A 15,381-nucleotide genomic window follows, 5' to 3' on the forward strand; every position below is an offset into this window, starting at 1 on the left:
GGGATAAAACATTTATTTAATTCTTAAAGGTTGGACTTGATGGACTTGCGTCTCCTTCCAGCCTTATATACTATGAAGTCTCCGCCTAAGATGATCTGTGAGCCGTCTGCAAACTCCGCCAGCTTCTGTAATGTGAAGACACCAAAGGGGATTTGTCCCTGGTTAGGAAAATAAATGTTAGCAAATGTATACACTTTGTTGGCATATGACAGTTTTATGAAAACATATCTACCATTAGGATCTACCATTACACAGTAGATGCATATATACACAGTACATACACAGTAGATGCATATATACACAGTACATACACAGTAGATGCATATATACACAGTACATACACAGTAGATGCATATATACACAGTACATACACAGTAGATGCATATATACACAGTATATACACAGTAGATGCATATACACACAGTATATACACAGTAGATGCATATACACACAGTATATACACAGTAGATGCATATACACACAGTATATACACAGTAGATGCATATACACAGTAGATGCATATACACACAGTATATACACAGTAGATGCATATACACACAGTATATACACAGTAGATGCATATACACACAGTATATACACTGTAGATGCATATATACACAGTATATACACTGTAGATGCATATACACACAGTATATACACTGTAGATGCATATACACACAGTATATACACTGTAGATGCATATACACACAGTATATACACTGTAGATGCATATACACACAGTATATACACTGTAGATGCATATACACACAGTATATACACTGTAGATGCATATACACACAGTATATACACTGTAGATGCATATACACACAGTATATACACTGTAGATGCATATACACACAGTATATACACTGTAGATGCATATACACACAGTATATACACTGTAGATGCACATATACACAGGATATACACAGTATATACACAGTAGATGCATATATACACAGTATATACACAGTATATACATAGTAGATGTATATATACACAGTATAAACACAGTAGATGCATATATACACAGTAGATGCATATATACACAGTATATACACAGTAGATGCATATATACATATATATATATATATATATATATATATATATATATATATATATATATAAATATATATATATATATGCCTATATACAGTATATACACATAAACATAGTAGATGCATTTATACACTGTACATGCATATATACACATATACACAGTATATACACATATACACACCTATACACAGTATATGCACATAAATAAACAGTATTTACACATATACACAGTAGATACATATATATACACAGTAGATACATTTATATGCTGTACATACATATATACACAGTATATACCCATATACACATAAATAAACAGTATATACGCATATACACATTATATGCATATATACGCTGTACATACATATATATATATATATACCCTGTATATACACATATACACATACAGATAAATACATATGTATATTCTTACCTTTTAGGATGACCGGCCGTGGCTTCAGGCAGGCGTTCGGGCGGTGGAGGGTCTTTTGGTTGTTGTTCGGTCAGGGAGGGGGTTGGTGGTGCTTCTTCAAGCGCGGGGGGGGGCAGAGGGGGGGTCGCTTATTCGGCCGGGGAGGGGGTGGGTGGCGTTTGCTTGTTCGAGCAGGGGGCAGCGGGTGCTTGTTTGAGCAGCGGGCGGGGGTCAAGCGAGAAGGCTTTCTTCTTCAGGCGGGCCGCCGGGGGTTGGTTGCTCGGCCATGCATGACTGGGGTGCATGGAAGGGCATGGGCTGGCCTGTTGCGGGAGGGGGCGTTGGCCGCTAGTTGGAGGCGGTGTCACCTGTCCCGAGTGGGCAGCCTGGGAGGTGGAGGCGGTGTCACCTGTGACGTCGCGTCTCTGTCATGCGGGGAGGCGGTCACCCGTGTCTAGCGGCGGTGGGTATCTCAGGCGGGGGAACGTGGGTTGCGATCTGGTGGGGGCCCCTAGGGGGGGCAAGATGGTGGGGGCAGTGGGGCTCGAGCCCCGGGAGCCCCGCCTATAATCCGGCCCTGCTTCTAGTGAATGGAAGGTTGCAGATTTCCCACCATGACGGGCAGTTAATTGGAATGGGTATCCCCATCTGTACGTGATGTCTTTCTCACGAAGAAGGATCAGTAGTGGTTTAAGGGCTCTCCGCAGTTGTTGTGTGCGTCTTGCCAAATCAGGTAGTATTATTAATGGGCAGCCTTTGTAAGATAACGGCTCTGCAGCCCTGGCTGCTCGTAGGATGGCTTCTTTATCCTTAAAAAAATGGATGCGAAAAATGATATCTCAGTGCCTTGAGCCATCTGTAGGTTTGGGGCCCAGTGCCCTATGTATGCGGTCAATTTCAATAGGACGCTCCTTAGTGTCAGGTAGAATAGATGCAAAAAAAGCCCCTTATGCGAATATTGTTTCGCCTATGGCGATTTTCAATGTCGTCAATATGTGTCAAGATTTCAGAGAGTTGGTTGGAGTGGGCCTGTATTACTTGATGGTGGTCCGCTATAAGTTTAAGTGTGTGTTCCTGAGACTCCTCCATCTCCATCACTCTAGTGCCCACATGGTGTATATCTTGCCGCAGAATATCCATATCCCGCTTATGCGAGGTCTCAAGTTTGGCTAAAAGAGTCTCCAAATCACCTTTGGTTGGGATAGAGCGAAGGTGAGCTCGCCAGTCCCATGCAGGGTCTTGTGGTAAAAGATTTGGTGTTGCCAATGGTATATATGGCGGTGATGGTGAGGCCGCAGCCCATGCCGGCGATGAGCCCTGAGATCCCTCTGGGCTGAAGGTAAGGCGAGGTGTGCCGCTAAGGTGGGGGGAAGTCGGGTGATCCCCTTGGGGGTTGTTCATGTTGCGGCCTGATTCAGGCCATCCCCTTCATATATTGCATTACATATAATGTGACTGTGGGTCAAAATTGTATAATAAATGATGCCATTGTGTCTTCTGTATCAAGTAGATAAAGGACCCCTGCCATGCCCCTACCATCACCAATCATATCTTTATCTTTCTTAAGCCGATGCAAAGAATTATTTTAGCCCCCACATCAATTGTTCTACCAACATGGATTACTATAACTAGCAGTGGCAGGAGCCCTCTGTGGGGATAGGGGCCCTGGTCATAGAGTAAGTGGCAAGAGGAAAAATGAAGAAACAGCAGCATTTGTCCAAATTCTCCTCTTGAAGCAGGCTGACCATCCATAGAGTACATTACAGCCTATTCATATGATTGTTCTCAGTGTCTCAGGCTCCCCAGAAGAGCTGATGCTAATGGCCCATCTTCTATGTGCACAATGATACTGTAGATTTAGTTCTTCCAGCCCTTGTTTGTTTTATATGCAGGATAGATGTTTTCATAAGAGCGGATTATAATAGATAGGGTATCTACTATACAGGCAATGTCTTTGGGGCCCAGCGCTGATCATTATCTACTTTCTCCTAGAGAAAACATTCTTACTTTCCTGCAGGTGCCACTAGCTCAATGCAATTATATCATTCCAGCTTCCATTGAGTTCAGTAGAAGCTGCATTAATCATGATTTACTGCTCTCTAGTGGGGGCAATTGTATCATTATACATAATATAATCAATGTATTTATAGCAGGTAAGTTGTTTGGTGTAAATATAGTGAAAGAATGTGGTGTTTAGAATGAGCGCCATATTAGGCTATGTTCACTTGCTATATTTAATAAAGATAATGGCGTTTGTAATATACAGTATAAAATTCCCATGTACCTACTGACTTTAATCTATCCATAAAATCCAAAAAAAAGAAGCTGAACTCCAGATGCAAACAGATAAAAGTGAAGAAGAGTTTATTCCAGAACTGGTGAAGTTTCGGTGTGTTACCCCCTTTCTCATTATAGCTTTAATCAGTGGCTACATAGTGAGATAAATTACAGCCTAAGGGGGAAGATAATTTGGGGATAATTCTCTCTATGTATTCTTCTGAAGGTGATGTGTGTGATGTGCATGGAACCAAACCAGGACATACACAATATTAATATACCATGTAACATATACATAGTGTATACAGTATGTACACACATACATAAATCCAAATGCAGTAACCATACTGTAAAACACATGAATGATGATGTCACAATAACAGAGAATCTCCCACAATGGCTGATGACATCATAATGCCAGATCAATTCCAGCTGACTGTCCAATCAGGAGGCAGGAAAATAGCCACGCCCATTGAAAATTGACCAATCAGGAGCAAGATAGTGTAGTCCCGCCCCCTGGCTAAGGTATAAAAGGCAGCACACGCAGCCAGGTGGTCAGAGACAACATGGATCATCAGACAGGCAACATGGTGGAGCAGGTCATCCTGAAAGAATATAACCAGATCCAGGAGCAGCTCCACAGCCTGGATGAAGTGTACATCCAATACTACAGCAAACAGGATGAGGACAGCAAAAATGGTGAACAACTGGAGAATAAAATCTCAGAGGATGAAGAAACAGATGCAGAAGTGCAACCACAGGCATCAAAGAAGCTGGAGAAAGCTATGCGTAGACCAAGAAACCGCTTTTTAGCCCTGCTCCGGAGACCACGAAGGTGGATTGCTGGTCTCAAACACAGAGGAACCTATATCGTCAATGAGGAACCTTCTAATGAGATCCCTGGACCCAGTCATACCAACATGGAGGACAGTATGGCCAACAGCAAAGGTAGAAAATTGCTAAGGGTCAGCCAGGTGGTCAGAAAAAACATGGATCATCAGACAGGCAACATGGTGGAGCCAGTCATCCTGACAAAATATAACCAGATACAGGAGCAGCTCCACAGCCTGGATGAAGTGTACATCCAATACTACAGCAAACTGGATGAGGACAGCAAAAATGGTGAACAACTGGAGAATAAAATCTCAGAGGATGAAGAAATAGAGGCAGAAGCTGTGGGTAGACCAAGAAACCGCTTCTTAGCCCTGCTCCGGCGACCACGGAGGTGGATTGCTGGTCTCAAACACAGAGGGACCTATATCGTCAATGAGGAACCGTCTAATGAGATCCCTGGACCCAGTCATATCAACATCGAGGACAGTATGGACGGCAGCAAAGGTAGGAATTTACTATTTCTATGTCAAAGAAGTGTTTATTGCACATAGCACAGGGGTCCCCAAACTACGGCCCGCGGGCCACATGCGGCCCGCGGACCGTTTCTAACCGGCCCCTGACGCTTGGAGCCTTCGACTGTCGGGCAGGGGCTTCCGTCCGTCCGGACAGGAAGCTCCTGCCCGTCATTGTATAGTGCTCGATGCGGCCGGAAACGGCCGCTCGAGCACTATTACTGGAGCGATGTGGCCGGAAGACAACCCTGGCGCACATCGCTCCAGGAACTAGGATGCGCGGCCGTGTGATGACGTCATCACACGGCCGCGCACCCCTTCCTGACCGGACGCAGCAAAATGATAGAAGAAGCGCAGAGAGGTGAGTATACCTAAAACGGCAGGAGAAAGGTTGTGGCGGCCGGGGGCCTTAATATATAACATTAATTATCAGGGGAAACAAAGGAAATAATTAGTTATCAGGGACAGCATGGGAAATAATTAATTATCAGGGGCAGCACAGGAAATAATTAATTATGAGAGGCAGAATAGGAAATAATTAATTATGACCGGCAGCATAGGAAATAATTAATTATGAGAGGCAGAATAGGAAATAATTAATGGTGGGGGGGTATAAGAAATAATTAATTATGAGGGGCAGTCTAGTAATTAATGGGGGGGCATTATTCGATAATTAATGGAGAGGGCTCCCAGTATATTTAATAATAAATTGATCCATTAATTAATTGATTGGGCCAATATATAAAAATAGTTCACAAGGGGGTGCAGTATATTAAATAATTTATTGAGGGGGGCCCCAGTGTATTACGGATGCGGTCACATGTACCGCTATTTATTTTTAAACGTTAGTCCGGCCCTCCAACGGTCTGAGGGGGACAGTGAACGGCCCCCTATGTAAAAAGTTTTGGGACCCCTGACATAGCACAATCGGTGTATGTAGTTCATATGGATATTTAATCTGTTGGCTGTGAACCTTTGGCACAGGTGCCAGAGATGACACTCAAAGCCATTTCTGTGGGCACTCAGACAATCGTCCCAGGACAGAGTTCACCAAATAGGACCAAATCTTCCTGCATTCCCAGGCCACTTAAGCCACACTTCATTGGCTGTTTGGAACTGTGGGAAAAGTGAGAAGGTGTTGACAGAACTGCATTATCTTTGAAGCTCATCCTTCTTTCTCTACAGAGAGACCCTGGAGAGAAGCTACAATGAGAGACTGAATTTTCTCTCCTTCTTTCAACTGTATTGGTGGCCTCAGGCGGCCGATACTATTGAAAGATGTGGAAGAACAGGTAGCAGTAAGTTACTGCTTAAAATGCCATGTTGACAATCCACGGTAAATAAGTGGATATTGGTTGTAGTTTGGGCACTCGGTCTCCAAACGGTTCGCCATCATTGGTTTAGACCATGTTTACACTGCACTGATTAAAAGAAGCAGTGATTGGTTGACAGTAAATTTACATTTATACATAGTGACACATATTGGACACAAATCTATTTGCTAAAATGTACACCCTGCAAAATGTGGTTTTATTTACCGCGATAATATGCCATGTCTCATTCCACTGACATGATATATGTATATATGTTTTTTACAGCCAGTATGTCACATACAGAAGACCAGAAGGATGATGAAGGGAAACAGCACACCATAAAATCTTGCAGAAAGAAGATGGATACTTGTAGATCTGCACAGGATGTCCGCCGTAACCCCAGCTCTATTGACCCTACTACCAGAGAGGAGCTCCGCAGGTCTGCACAGTCATCTTCGAGCATCGGATACCAGGACACCACAGCTGAAACCTCTGTGGTAGAAGCCGGCACCTCTGCCCAAGCATCCGCTGCCACCGTGCCCCTATCACTGGAGTCCTTCACGTTCCACCGCTCACTGGGTCAAGGAGGCTTTGCTCAAGTCTACCTGGCGACAGATAGGATCCGCAGAGAGCGCGTCGCCATCAAGGTCATCGATAAAAGGGTTTACACTGAAGCTGGCAGCAGCTTTGAAGAGCGCCACATCCTTCAACTCTCCCATGCTAGCCCATTTCTCATCCATGGGCTGGCCGCCTTCCACACCCTTAACTTTGTCTATTATGTGATGGAAGTGGCCACTAGAGGGGACCTGTATGATCTTATCGTAAAAATCAGTCCTCTTGATACAGCGACTGTAAGATTCATCATAGCAGAAGTGGTCTGTGGTGCAGAATTCCTCCACAGCAAAGGGATTCTTCATCGTGATCTAAAGCCAGAAAATCTGCTCCTGACCACAGAAGGCCATATCAAAATCACTGATTTTGGCCTGGCTGTGAAAGGTGTTGCTAAGATGATTACAGATGACTGTAGGGGGACGCCAGGATATGCAGCCCCAGAAATAATCTGTGGCTTACCACATGGAAGAGCCGTGGATTATTTTGCCATTGGTGTTATCCTCTATGGGCTGGTGACAGCAACGTTACCATTCCCTGGAGAAGGACCAAGAGATTGTGAGCAATCTGTCCTCAATCATGAACCACACTTCCCAGAGTCTCTTCCTCCTGACACAGTCAGCATTTTACAAGGACTGTTGTGCAAAGACCAGTTCCATCGCCTTGGAGTCAAAGGAGACATCAGGGAACATCAATTCTTCTCTGATATAAACTGGGAAGATGTGGAAGCTAGGAAGATGGCACCACCAGAGATCCTGAGGTCAGAAGCCATTAACCTCAATGTGGAAGATACTATGGACTATGCTGAACCACCACACTACATAAAATCTAAGTACCAAAATATGTTCAACCAGTTCAGCTTTGTATGTCCAGAATGGTCAACACAGTATCACCCTGTCATCACCAGGAACTGGGTGGCCACACTCTTTAGCAGATGGTCATCCCAATAATAAGAACAATCCAAGGACAATGGTGGTGGATGGCCCATTGCTCCCAGCCTAATTCTTCATCCCAATCTCCTAGTTCCTCCATAACACCATCAAGAGGCCCATGTAGCTTGCAGCTTGACCACCAGTATAGTATAATCAGTGGAAGCAACACAACTACAATGGAGCAGGTAAGTAGTAGGACGACATCCATTACTCTTCTCATTGTAGTGCGCAGTGCAAAGATGTGTATATAATGAATGATTTTTCTTCAGGTTGTGTATTAATGTGTATTAATCATTAGAAGTATCTGCTGCCGCCTTATCTTAACACACTGACAGGCAGAGGGTAACCACAATCAGTTAGATGAGTCTCTTGCCTGTAAGATGTATAATATGGAAATGATAGGTGTCCATAGCCATTGCTATATAAATGTGCATAGAATAAACTAGTGATTTAGGATCCGCTACTGAAATCCCAAATCTAGAATGAGCAGAGACTTCAATAAATCAATTATGAGGTCTCTGGATTTGTATGGTAGAAGATGATGTGTCATGTATATTTGTATCCTGAGCTCCATGTTTAGTCATAATCACTTACACACATTTTCTGTTGTTTCTGTAGATCACCGCTCCAGTTCAAGTCCTCGCTGTATCCTCCATAATGTGTGACATTTACCGAGCTTGACCTGCAGGTTGCGTCATGCACCTTCACCCCCGTGGATTTGACATGAGGTAGCAACTTGCTCCTTCACACACCGCAAATGGACTGCCTAAAGGTAGCATCTAGCATGTTTGCCTAGCGTCCATAGACCTTCTGAAGTTAGCCTCTGGCTCCTTCACCCACCGCAAATGGACTGCAAATAGATAGCATCTAGCATGTTTGCCTAGCGTCCATAGACCTTCTGAAGGTAGCCTCTAGCTCCTTCACCCACCGCAAATGGACTGCAAAGAGGTAGCATCTAGCATGTTTTCCTAGCGTCCATAGACCTTCTGAAGGTAGCCTCTGGCTCCTTCACCCACCGAAAATGGACTGCCAATAGGTAGCATCTAGCATGTTTGCCTAGCATCCATAGACCTTCTGAAGGTAGCCTCTGGCTCCTTCAAACACCGCAAATGGACTGCCTAAAGGTAGCATCTAGCATGTTTGCCTAGCGTCCATAGACCTTCTGAAGTTAGCCTCTGGCTCCTTCACCCACCGCAAATGGACTGCCAATAGGTAGCATCTAGCATGTTTGCCTAGCGTCCATAGACCTTCTGAAGGTAGCCTCTGGCTCCTTCACCCACCGCAAATGGACTGCCAAGAGGTAGCATCTAGCATGTTTGCCTAGCGTCCATAGACCTTCTGAAGTTAGCCTCTGGCTCCTTCACCCACCGCAAATGGACTGCCAATAGGTAGCATCTAGCATGTGTGCCTAGCGTCCATAGACCTTCTGAAGGTAGCCTCTGGCTCCTTCACCCACCGCAAATGGACTGCAAAGAGGTAGCATCTAGCATGTTTTCCTAGCGTCCATAGACCTTCTGAAGTTAGCCTCTGGCTCCTTCACCCACTGCAAATGGACTGCCAATAGGTAGCATCTAGCATGTTTGCCTAGCGTCCATAGACCTTCTGAAGTTAGCCTCTGGCTCCTTCACCCAACGCAAATGGACTGCCAATAGGTAGCATCTAGCATGTTTGCCTAGCGTCCATAGACCTTCTGAAGGTAGCCCCTGGCTCCTTCACGCACCGCAAATGGACTGCCTAAAGGTAGCATCTAGCATGTTTGCCTAGCGTCCATAGACCTTCTGAAGGTAGCCTCTGGCTCCTTCACCCACCGCAAATGGACTGCCTAAAGGTAGCATCTGGCATGTTTGCCTAGCGTCCATAGACCTTCTGAAGGTAGCCTCTGGCTCCTTCACCCACCGCAAATGGACTGCCAAGAGGTAGCATCTAGCTTGTTTGCCTAGCGTCCATAGACCTTCTGAAGGTAGCCTCTGGCTCCTTCACCTACCACAAATGGACTGCCAACAGGTAGCATCTAGCATGTTTGCCTAGCATCCATAGACCTTCTGAAGTTAGCCTCTGGCTCCTTCACCCACCGCAAATGGACTGCCAAGAGGTAGCATCTAGCATGTTTGGCTAGAGTCCATATACCTTCTGAAGGTAGCCCCTGGCTCCTTCACGCACCGCAAATGGACTGCCTAAAGGTAGCATCTAGCATGTTTGCCTAGCGTCCATAGACCTTCTGAAGGTAGCCTCTGGCTCCTTCACCCACCGCAAATGGACTGCCTAAAGGTAGCATCTGGCATGTTTGCCTAGCGTCCATAGACCTTCTGAAGGTAGCCTCTGGCTCCTTCACCCACCGCAAATGGACTGCCAAGAGGTAGCATCTAGCATGTTTGCCTAGCGTCCATAGACCTTCTGAAGGTAGCCTCTGGCTCCTTCACCTACCACAAATGGACTGCCAACAGGTAGCATCTAGCATGTTTGCCTAGCGTCCATAGACCTTCTGAAGTTAGCCTCTGGCTCCTTCACCCACCGCAAATGGACTGCCAAGAGGTAGCATCTAGCATGTTTGCCTAGAGTCCATATACCTTCTGAAGGTAGCCCCAGGCTCCTTCACGCACCGCAAATGGACTGCCTAAAGGTAGCACCTAGCATGCTTGCCTAGCGTCCATAGACCTTCTGAAGGTAGCCTCTGGCTCCTTCACCCACCGCAAATGGACTGCCAAGAGGTAGCATCTAGCATGTTTGCCTAGCATCCATAGACCTTCTGAAGGTAGCCTCTGGCTCCTTCACCCACCGCAAATGGACTGCCAACAGGTAGCATCTAGCATGTTTGCCTAGCATCCATAGACCTTCTGAAGGTAGCCTCTGGCTTCTTCACCCACCGAAAATGGACTGCCAACAGGTAGCATCTTGCATGTTTGCCTAGCGTCCATAGACCTTCTGAAGGTAGCCCCTGGCTCCTTCACCCACCGAAAATGGACTGCCAACAGGTAGCATCTTGCATGTTTGCCTAGCGTCCATAGACCTTCTGAAGGTAGCCCCAGGCTCCTTCACCCACCGAAAATGGACTGCCAACAGGTAGCATCTTGCATGTTTGCCTAGCGTCCATAGACCTTCTGAAGGTAGCTTCTGGCTCCTTCACCAACCGAAAATGGACTGCCAACAGGTAGCATCTAGCATGTTTGCCTAGCGTCCATAGACCTTCTGAAGGTAGCCTCTGGCTCCTTCACCCACCGCAAATGGACTTCCAACAGGTAGCATCTAGCATGTTTGCCTAGCGTCCATAGACCTTCTGAAGGTAGCCCCTGGCTCCTTCACCCACCGAAAATGGACTGGCAACAGGTAGCATCTTGCATGTTTGCCTAGCGTCCATAGACCTTCTGAAGGTAGCCCCTGGCTCCTTCACCCACCGAAAATGGACTGCCAACAGGTAGCATCTTGCATGTTTGCCTAGCATCCATAGACCTTCTGAAGGTAGCTTCTGGCTCCTTCACCCACCGTAAATGGAATGCCATCAGGAATCATCTTGTATGTTTGCCTAGCGTCCATGAAAATCTCCATCAGTGACCATCAGGCTCTACCATTAGCGAGAGCATAGACCCAATCAAGAAGGTAGCACATGAAGAAGTCATAAAGACCTGTGGTATTTTCCACCAAGACGTCTTCTAATCCTTCCTGGGGCAACACAGAGGTTCAGTGGTTAGCACTGTGGCCTTGCAGCATCTGGGTCCAGATAGTTCATGGACAGCGCTGCATGGAGTTTGTATATTCTCCCTGTGTTTGCGTGGGTTTCCTCCGGGCACTCCGGTTTCCTCCCACATCCCAAAAATATACTGAAAGGTTAATTGGCTTCTCTTCAAATTGTCCCAAACATTAATGATGGTTGTCCCTGCACAACACCAACATCAACAGCAGGAGATAGATCCATCATAAAATAAAAGATACATTTGATGATTTTAAATACAATTGATGATTTCTGTCATTCATTATACAGATCATTCACTGCAATATGTGTCCGTAGAGTTTAGGCTAGAAGAGACAGCTGTTTTTCAGCATCTGAGGGGTTCATTATAAAGGTATCATGTAAAACAAATGTATTGTATAGGGGCAAGGTATATAACATTTACATGCTCTTTAAATAAAGAAGTTAAATACGGGGTTAGCTGGATGGAAATAAGAATTCCCCAGCCCAACTTCATGAATACAGCATCTGGGTATATCCATCATAGGATAATTGCAGAGACGTTCTGAAGGTAGCCTCTGGCACCCTTACCCACCGCAAATGGACCCCCAGCAGGTAGTGTAGCATCTTGCATTTCCTGCAATGAGCAGAATTAAACCAGGATTGAACCGGATTTGAACACATCATACTTTATGTAAGTAACACATCACTAATCTTGGCCACAAATAATGCTGTTTATAGCAATTACTATCATCGTCCCCCCTATTCTTATATCTCCACCATTATCCTAATATTCCCCCACCTACTAATGAATTCTCGATATCAACATCTCTTCTGACTACTCTAATCTACAAACTATCCACCTGACCTGCTCTCCACCACCTCCTCCACCCTCTCTCTGTAGAGCATTATGGAATGCACGTTCCATATGCAACAAAGTCACTGATATTCATGACCTCTTTATTTCTTGGAAACTGCTTTCCTGGGCCTGGCGGAAACATGGCTAAATTCTCCAGACACTGTTTCCTCTGCTGCGCTCTGTTAAGGTGGCCTCCACTTTACCCACACTTCCCAGAGCTGCAATAAATAGGTATTGGAATAGAATAGCCTCTGGTTCCTTCACCCACCGCAAATGGACTGCCAACAGGTAGCATCTAGCATGTTTGCCTAGCGTCCATAGACCTTCTAAAGGTAGCCTCTGGCTCCTTCACCCACCACAAATGGACTGCCAACAGGTAGTATCTTGCATGTTTGCCTAGCGTCCATAGACCTTCTGAAGGTAGCCTTTGGCTCCTTCACCCACCACAAATGGACTGCCAACAGGTAGTATCTTGCATGTTTGCCTAGCGTCCATAGACCTTCTGAAGGTAGCCTCTGGCTTCTTCCACCACTGCAAATGGACTGCCAAATGGTAGCATCTGGCATGTTTGCCTAGCGTCCTCAGACCTTCTGAAGGTAGCCTCTGGCTCCTTCATCCACTGCAAATGGACTGCCAACAGGTAGCATCTGGCATGTTTGCCTAGCGTCCATAGACCTTCTGAAGGTAGCCTCTGGCTCCTTCCCTTAACTTCTCTGACTAATAAAATATAAAAACATATATGGATGTCCTGTATAAATTATATCCATATATAGATCTCATCGCAAAATAATTAGGTAGAGAGAAGATATCTCACCTAGGGATTATCTAAAATATCTATGGTCTTTATGTGATTGTAAAAGGTAAGCCAATCTGTTTTCCTAACAACATGCAAAGTTGCATTCTCATCCAGATGTCTTCCTAAATAGTGAAATAACTTTTGTGGAGCTTCAGCACAGAATTGCCTTAAATATTTCCCAAATTCATAAACATGATTTCATATTATAATAGAAGTTTCAAATCCTGGAAACACTGTACTGTTAATGTTCCTAGATGTGCTACAGATAGTTGTGACCACATTCTGGTCAGTGTCTCAGTGGGTATGGGGGGAAGTTAGTTTTGGGGTTTCTTGCTCATCATGTATGTGAGCATTGGATGGAGAACAAGATAATTAACCAAACATCAGATAACATCTGGTTGAAAGCATTTAATGGATCAAACTATGCTCCACATCTACTTTTGTTGTTATATGTTGCTTTGTTATCATGTACATCAAATGATGGGCAAATCGCACAGCAAACATCAGCTGGGTAGTGGATTACATTCAGGTAACGTAGGTTGTTGTATAAGAGCACCCAAGAGTCTCCACCATAAAAAAATCACAGCTCCCATTAAGAATGAGGTCAATATGAACCAATCTTTTCACCCCATGTCACTTTTACCTTTAGTGTGTCCTGATTCGCTGCTAGATGCTATAACATATTATGGTTCAAAAATAGAGAGACAAAAGGGGGGAATTGTATCTGATGGCTAAAAATGAACAATTTAAAGTATAACGTTGTTAGTGAAAAAATGTTTATTTTTATATTAGCAATTTCACACTGGACAAACATTTAAAAACACTTAAAAAGCACAAACATGATGTGCCTAAATCTGAGCATGGCCTGTTTGGGATGTCTGCAGGGCATGCTGCAGCTACCTATCCCCTGGTGTGCCTATTGGTATTGGTGTTCAAAGTGTGCTGTATAATGTACGATGAGCATATGTAGTATATGTGGTCCGCTAGGAATATAAAAATTCTATGCTCTCAGTTAAAAAAAATGCAGCACTAAAACAGTAAACGGTCCATGTAATATGAATGAGACAATATCACCATGTCCAATAGTTAGGGATAGGGGCTCTGCTCCCCACGTGTTCCGCCACCGTCTGGCTTCCTCAGGGGTAAATGTGTGTAGTTAAAGAGTGCTGTATTTAACCTCTATAGTGAGGTTAGTTAAGGGGTCTCACCTGTGTAGATGTTGGCGTTGGTGGGCCGGTAGTTGAGCGCGCGGTGTGGATATCCCGCGCATGCGCCGGCCGAAGTCCCGCCAGACGGACACAATCCTCCACCTCCTTCATGTGTCCGCCTCACGTGACCCGACCGGCACACACTTGGTCCACCCACCCGCGCGTGTGTTGTTTAGGTAACAGAGTCAGTTTACTTGGAAAACAGGTACCGTGTACTAATGCAAATGAAGGTGTATGGAGGATTGTGTTGTATTGAGATTAGAGGGTATGGTTACGTACAAATTTGAAATGGAATATATCAGTCAATTAATGTTGTGGATATGTGAATCTCTAAATATGCAATCATTATGTGTTGCATGGCTACAGGTTAAAAAAGGTCACAATACAGAAAAAAGTATACATCTATTAATATTTGAAGAAATATGCACGTAAGGTAAATGACTTTTGAAATAAATATACAGTAATTAATAGATAAATTATAAATTGCATAATTAGTGTATATACATAGTATATATTTAAATTGCCCTTTAAAGTCCCTTTAAAGGGCCAAAATTGTGCATTTTTTGCTAAAAAACTAAACTTTTTCGTGAACAGAAGAAAATGTGAGCCTGAATTTCAAAAATTGTTACATGAGTCTTTTATAAAGTGTCTTCATTAGAGATGAGCGAACATACTCGTCCGAGCTTGATGCTCGTTCGAGCATTAGCGTACTCGAAACTGCTCGTTGCTCGTACGAATACTTCGCCCGCTCGAGAAAATGGCAGCTCCCGCCGTTTTGCTTTTTGGCGGCCAGAAACAGAGCCAATCTGCACTCTACCCAGAGACAGAGACTCTGCACTCTACCCAGCATGACGTGGTACCCTTACACGTCGATAGCAGTAGTTGGCTGGCCAGATCAGGTGACCC

At 44.7% G+C, this 15,381-nt stretch overlaps 1 protein-coding gene across 1 annotated transcript; it reads left to right on the top strand.

Annotated features, from left to right (window-relative positions):
• The first annotated feature begins 4,323 nt into the window (after positions 1-4,323).
• On the top strand, positions 4,324-8,867 carry LOC140134028 (uncharacterized). Its single transcript, XM_072154692.1, has 3 exons — positions 4,324-5,086; positions 6,693-8,133; positions 8,567-8,867. Exons 1-2 carry the CDS (start codon positions 4,336-4,338, stop codon positions 7,964-7,966), a joined length of 2,025 nt encoding a protein of 674 aa, XP_072010793.1. The 5' UTR covers positions 4,324-4,335; the 3' UTR covers positions 7,967-8,133; positions 8,567-8,867.
• Positions 8,868-15,381: the final 6,514 nt, after the last annotated feature.

Source organism: Engystomops pustulosus, chromosome 5 (genome assembly GCF_040894005.1).
Source record: "Engystomops pustulosus chromosome 5, aEngPut4.maternal, whole genome shotgun sequence".
In the NCBI taxonomy this organism is placed as follows: domain Eukaryota; kingdom Metazoa; phylum Chordata; class Amphibia; order Anura; family Leptodactylidae; genus Engystomops; species Engystomops pustulosus.

Coding starts and splice junctions, on each gene's coding strand:
- LOC140134028 (XM_072154692.1), top strand. CDS start 4,336: ATGGTGGAGCAGGTCATCCTGAAAGAATATAACCAGATCCAGGAGCAG. Junction 5,087..6,692: donor CAGTATGGACGGCAGCAAAG/GTAGGAATTTAC, acceptor TGTTTTTTACAG/CCAGTATGTCACATACAGAA.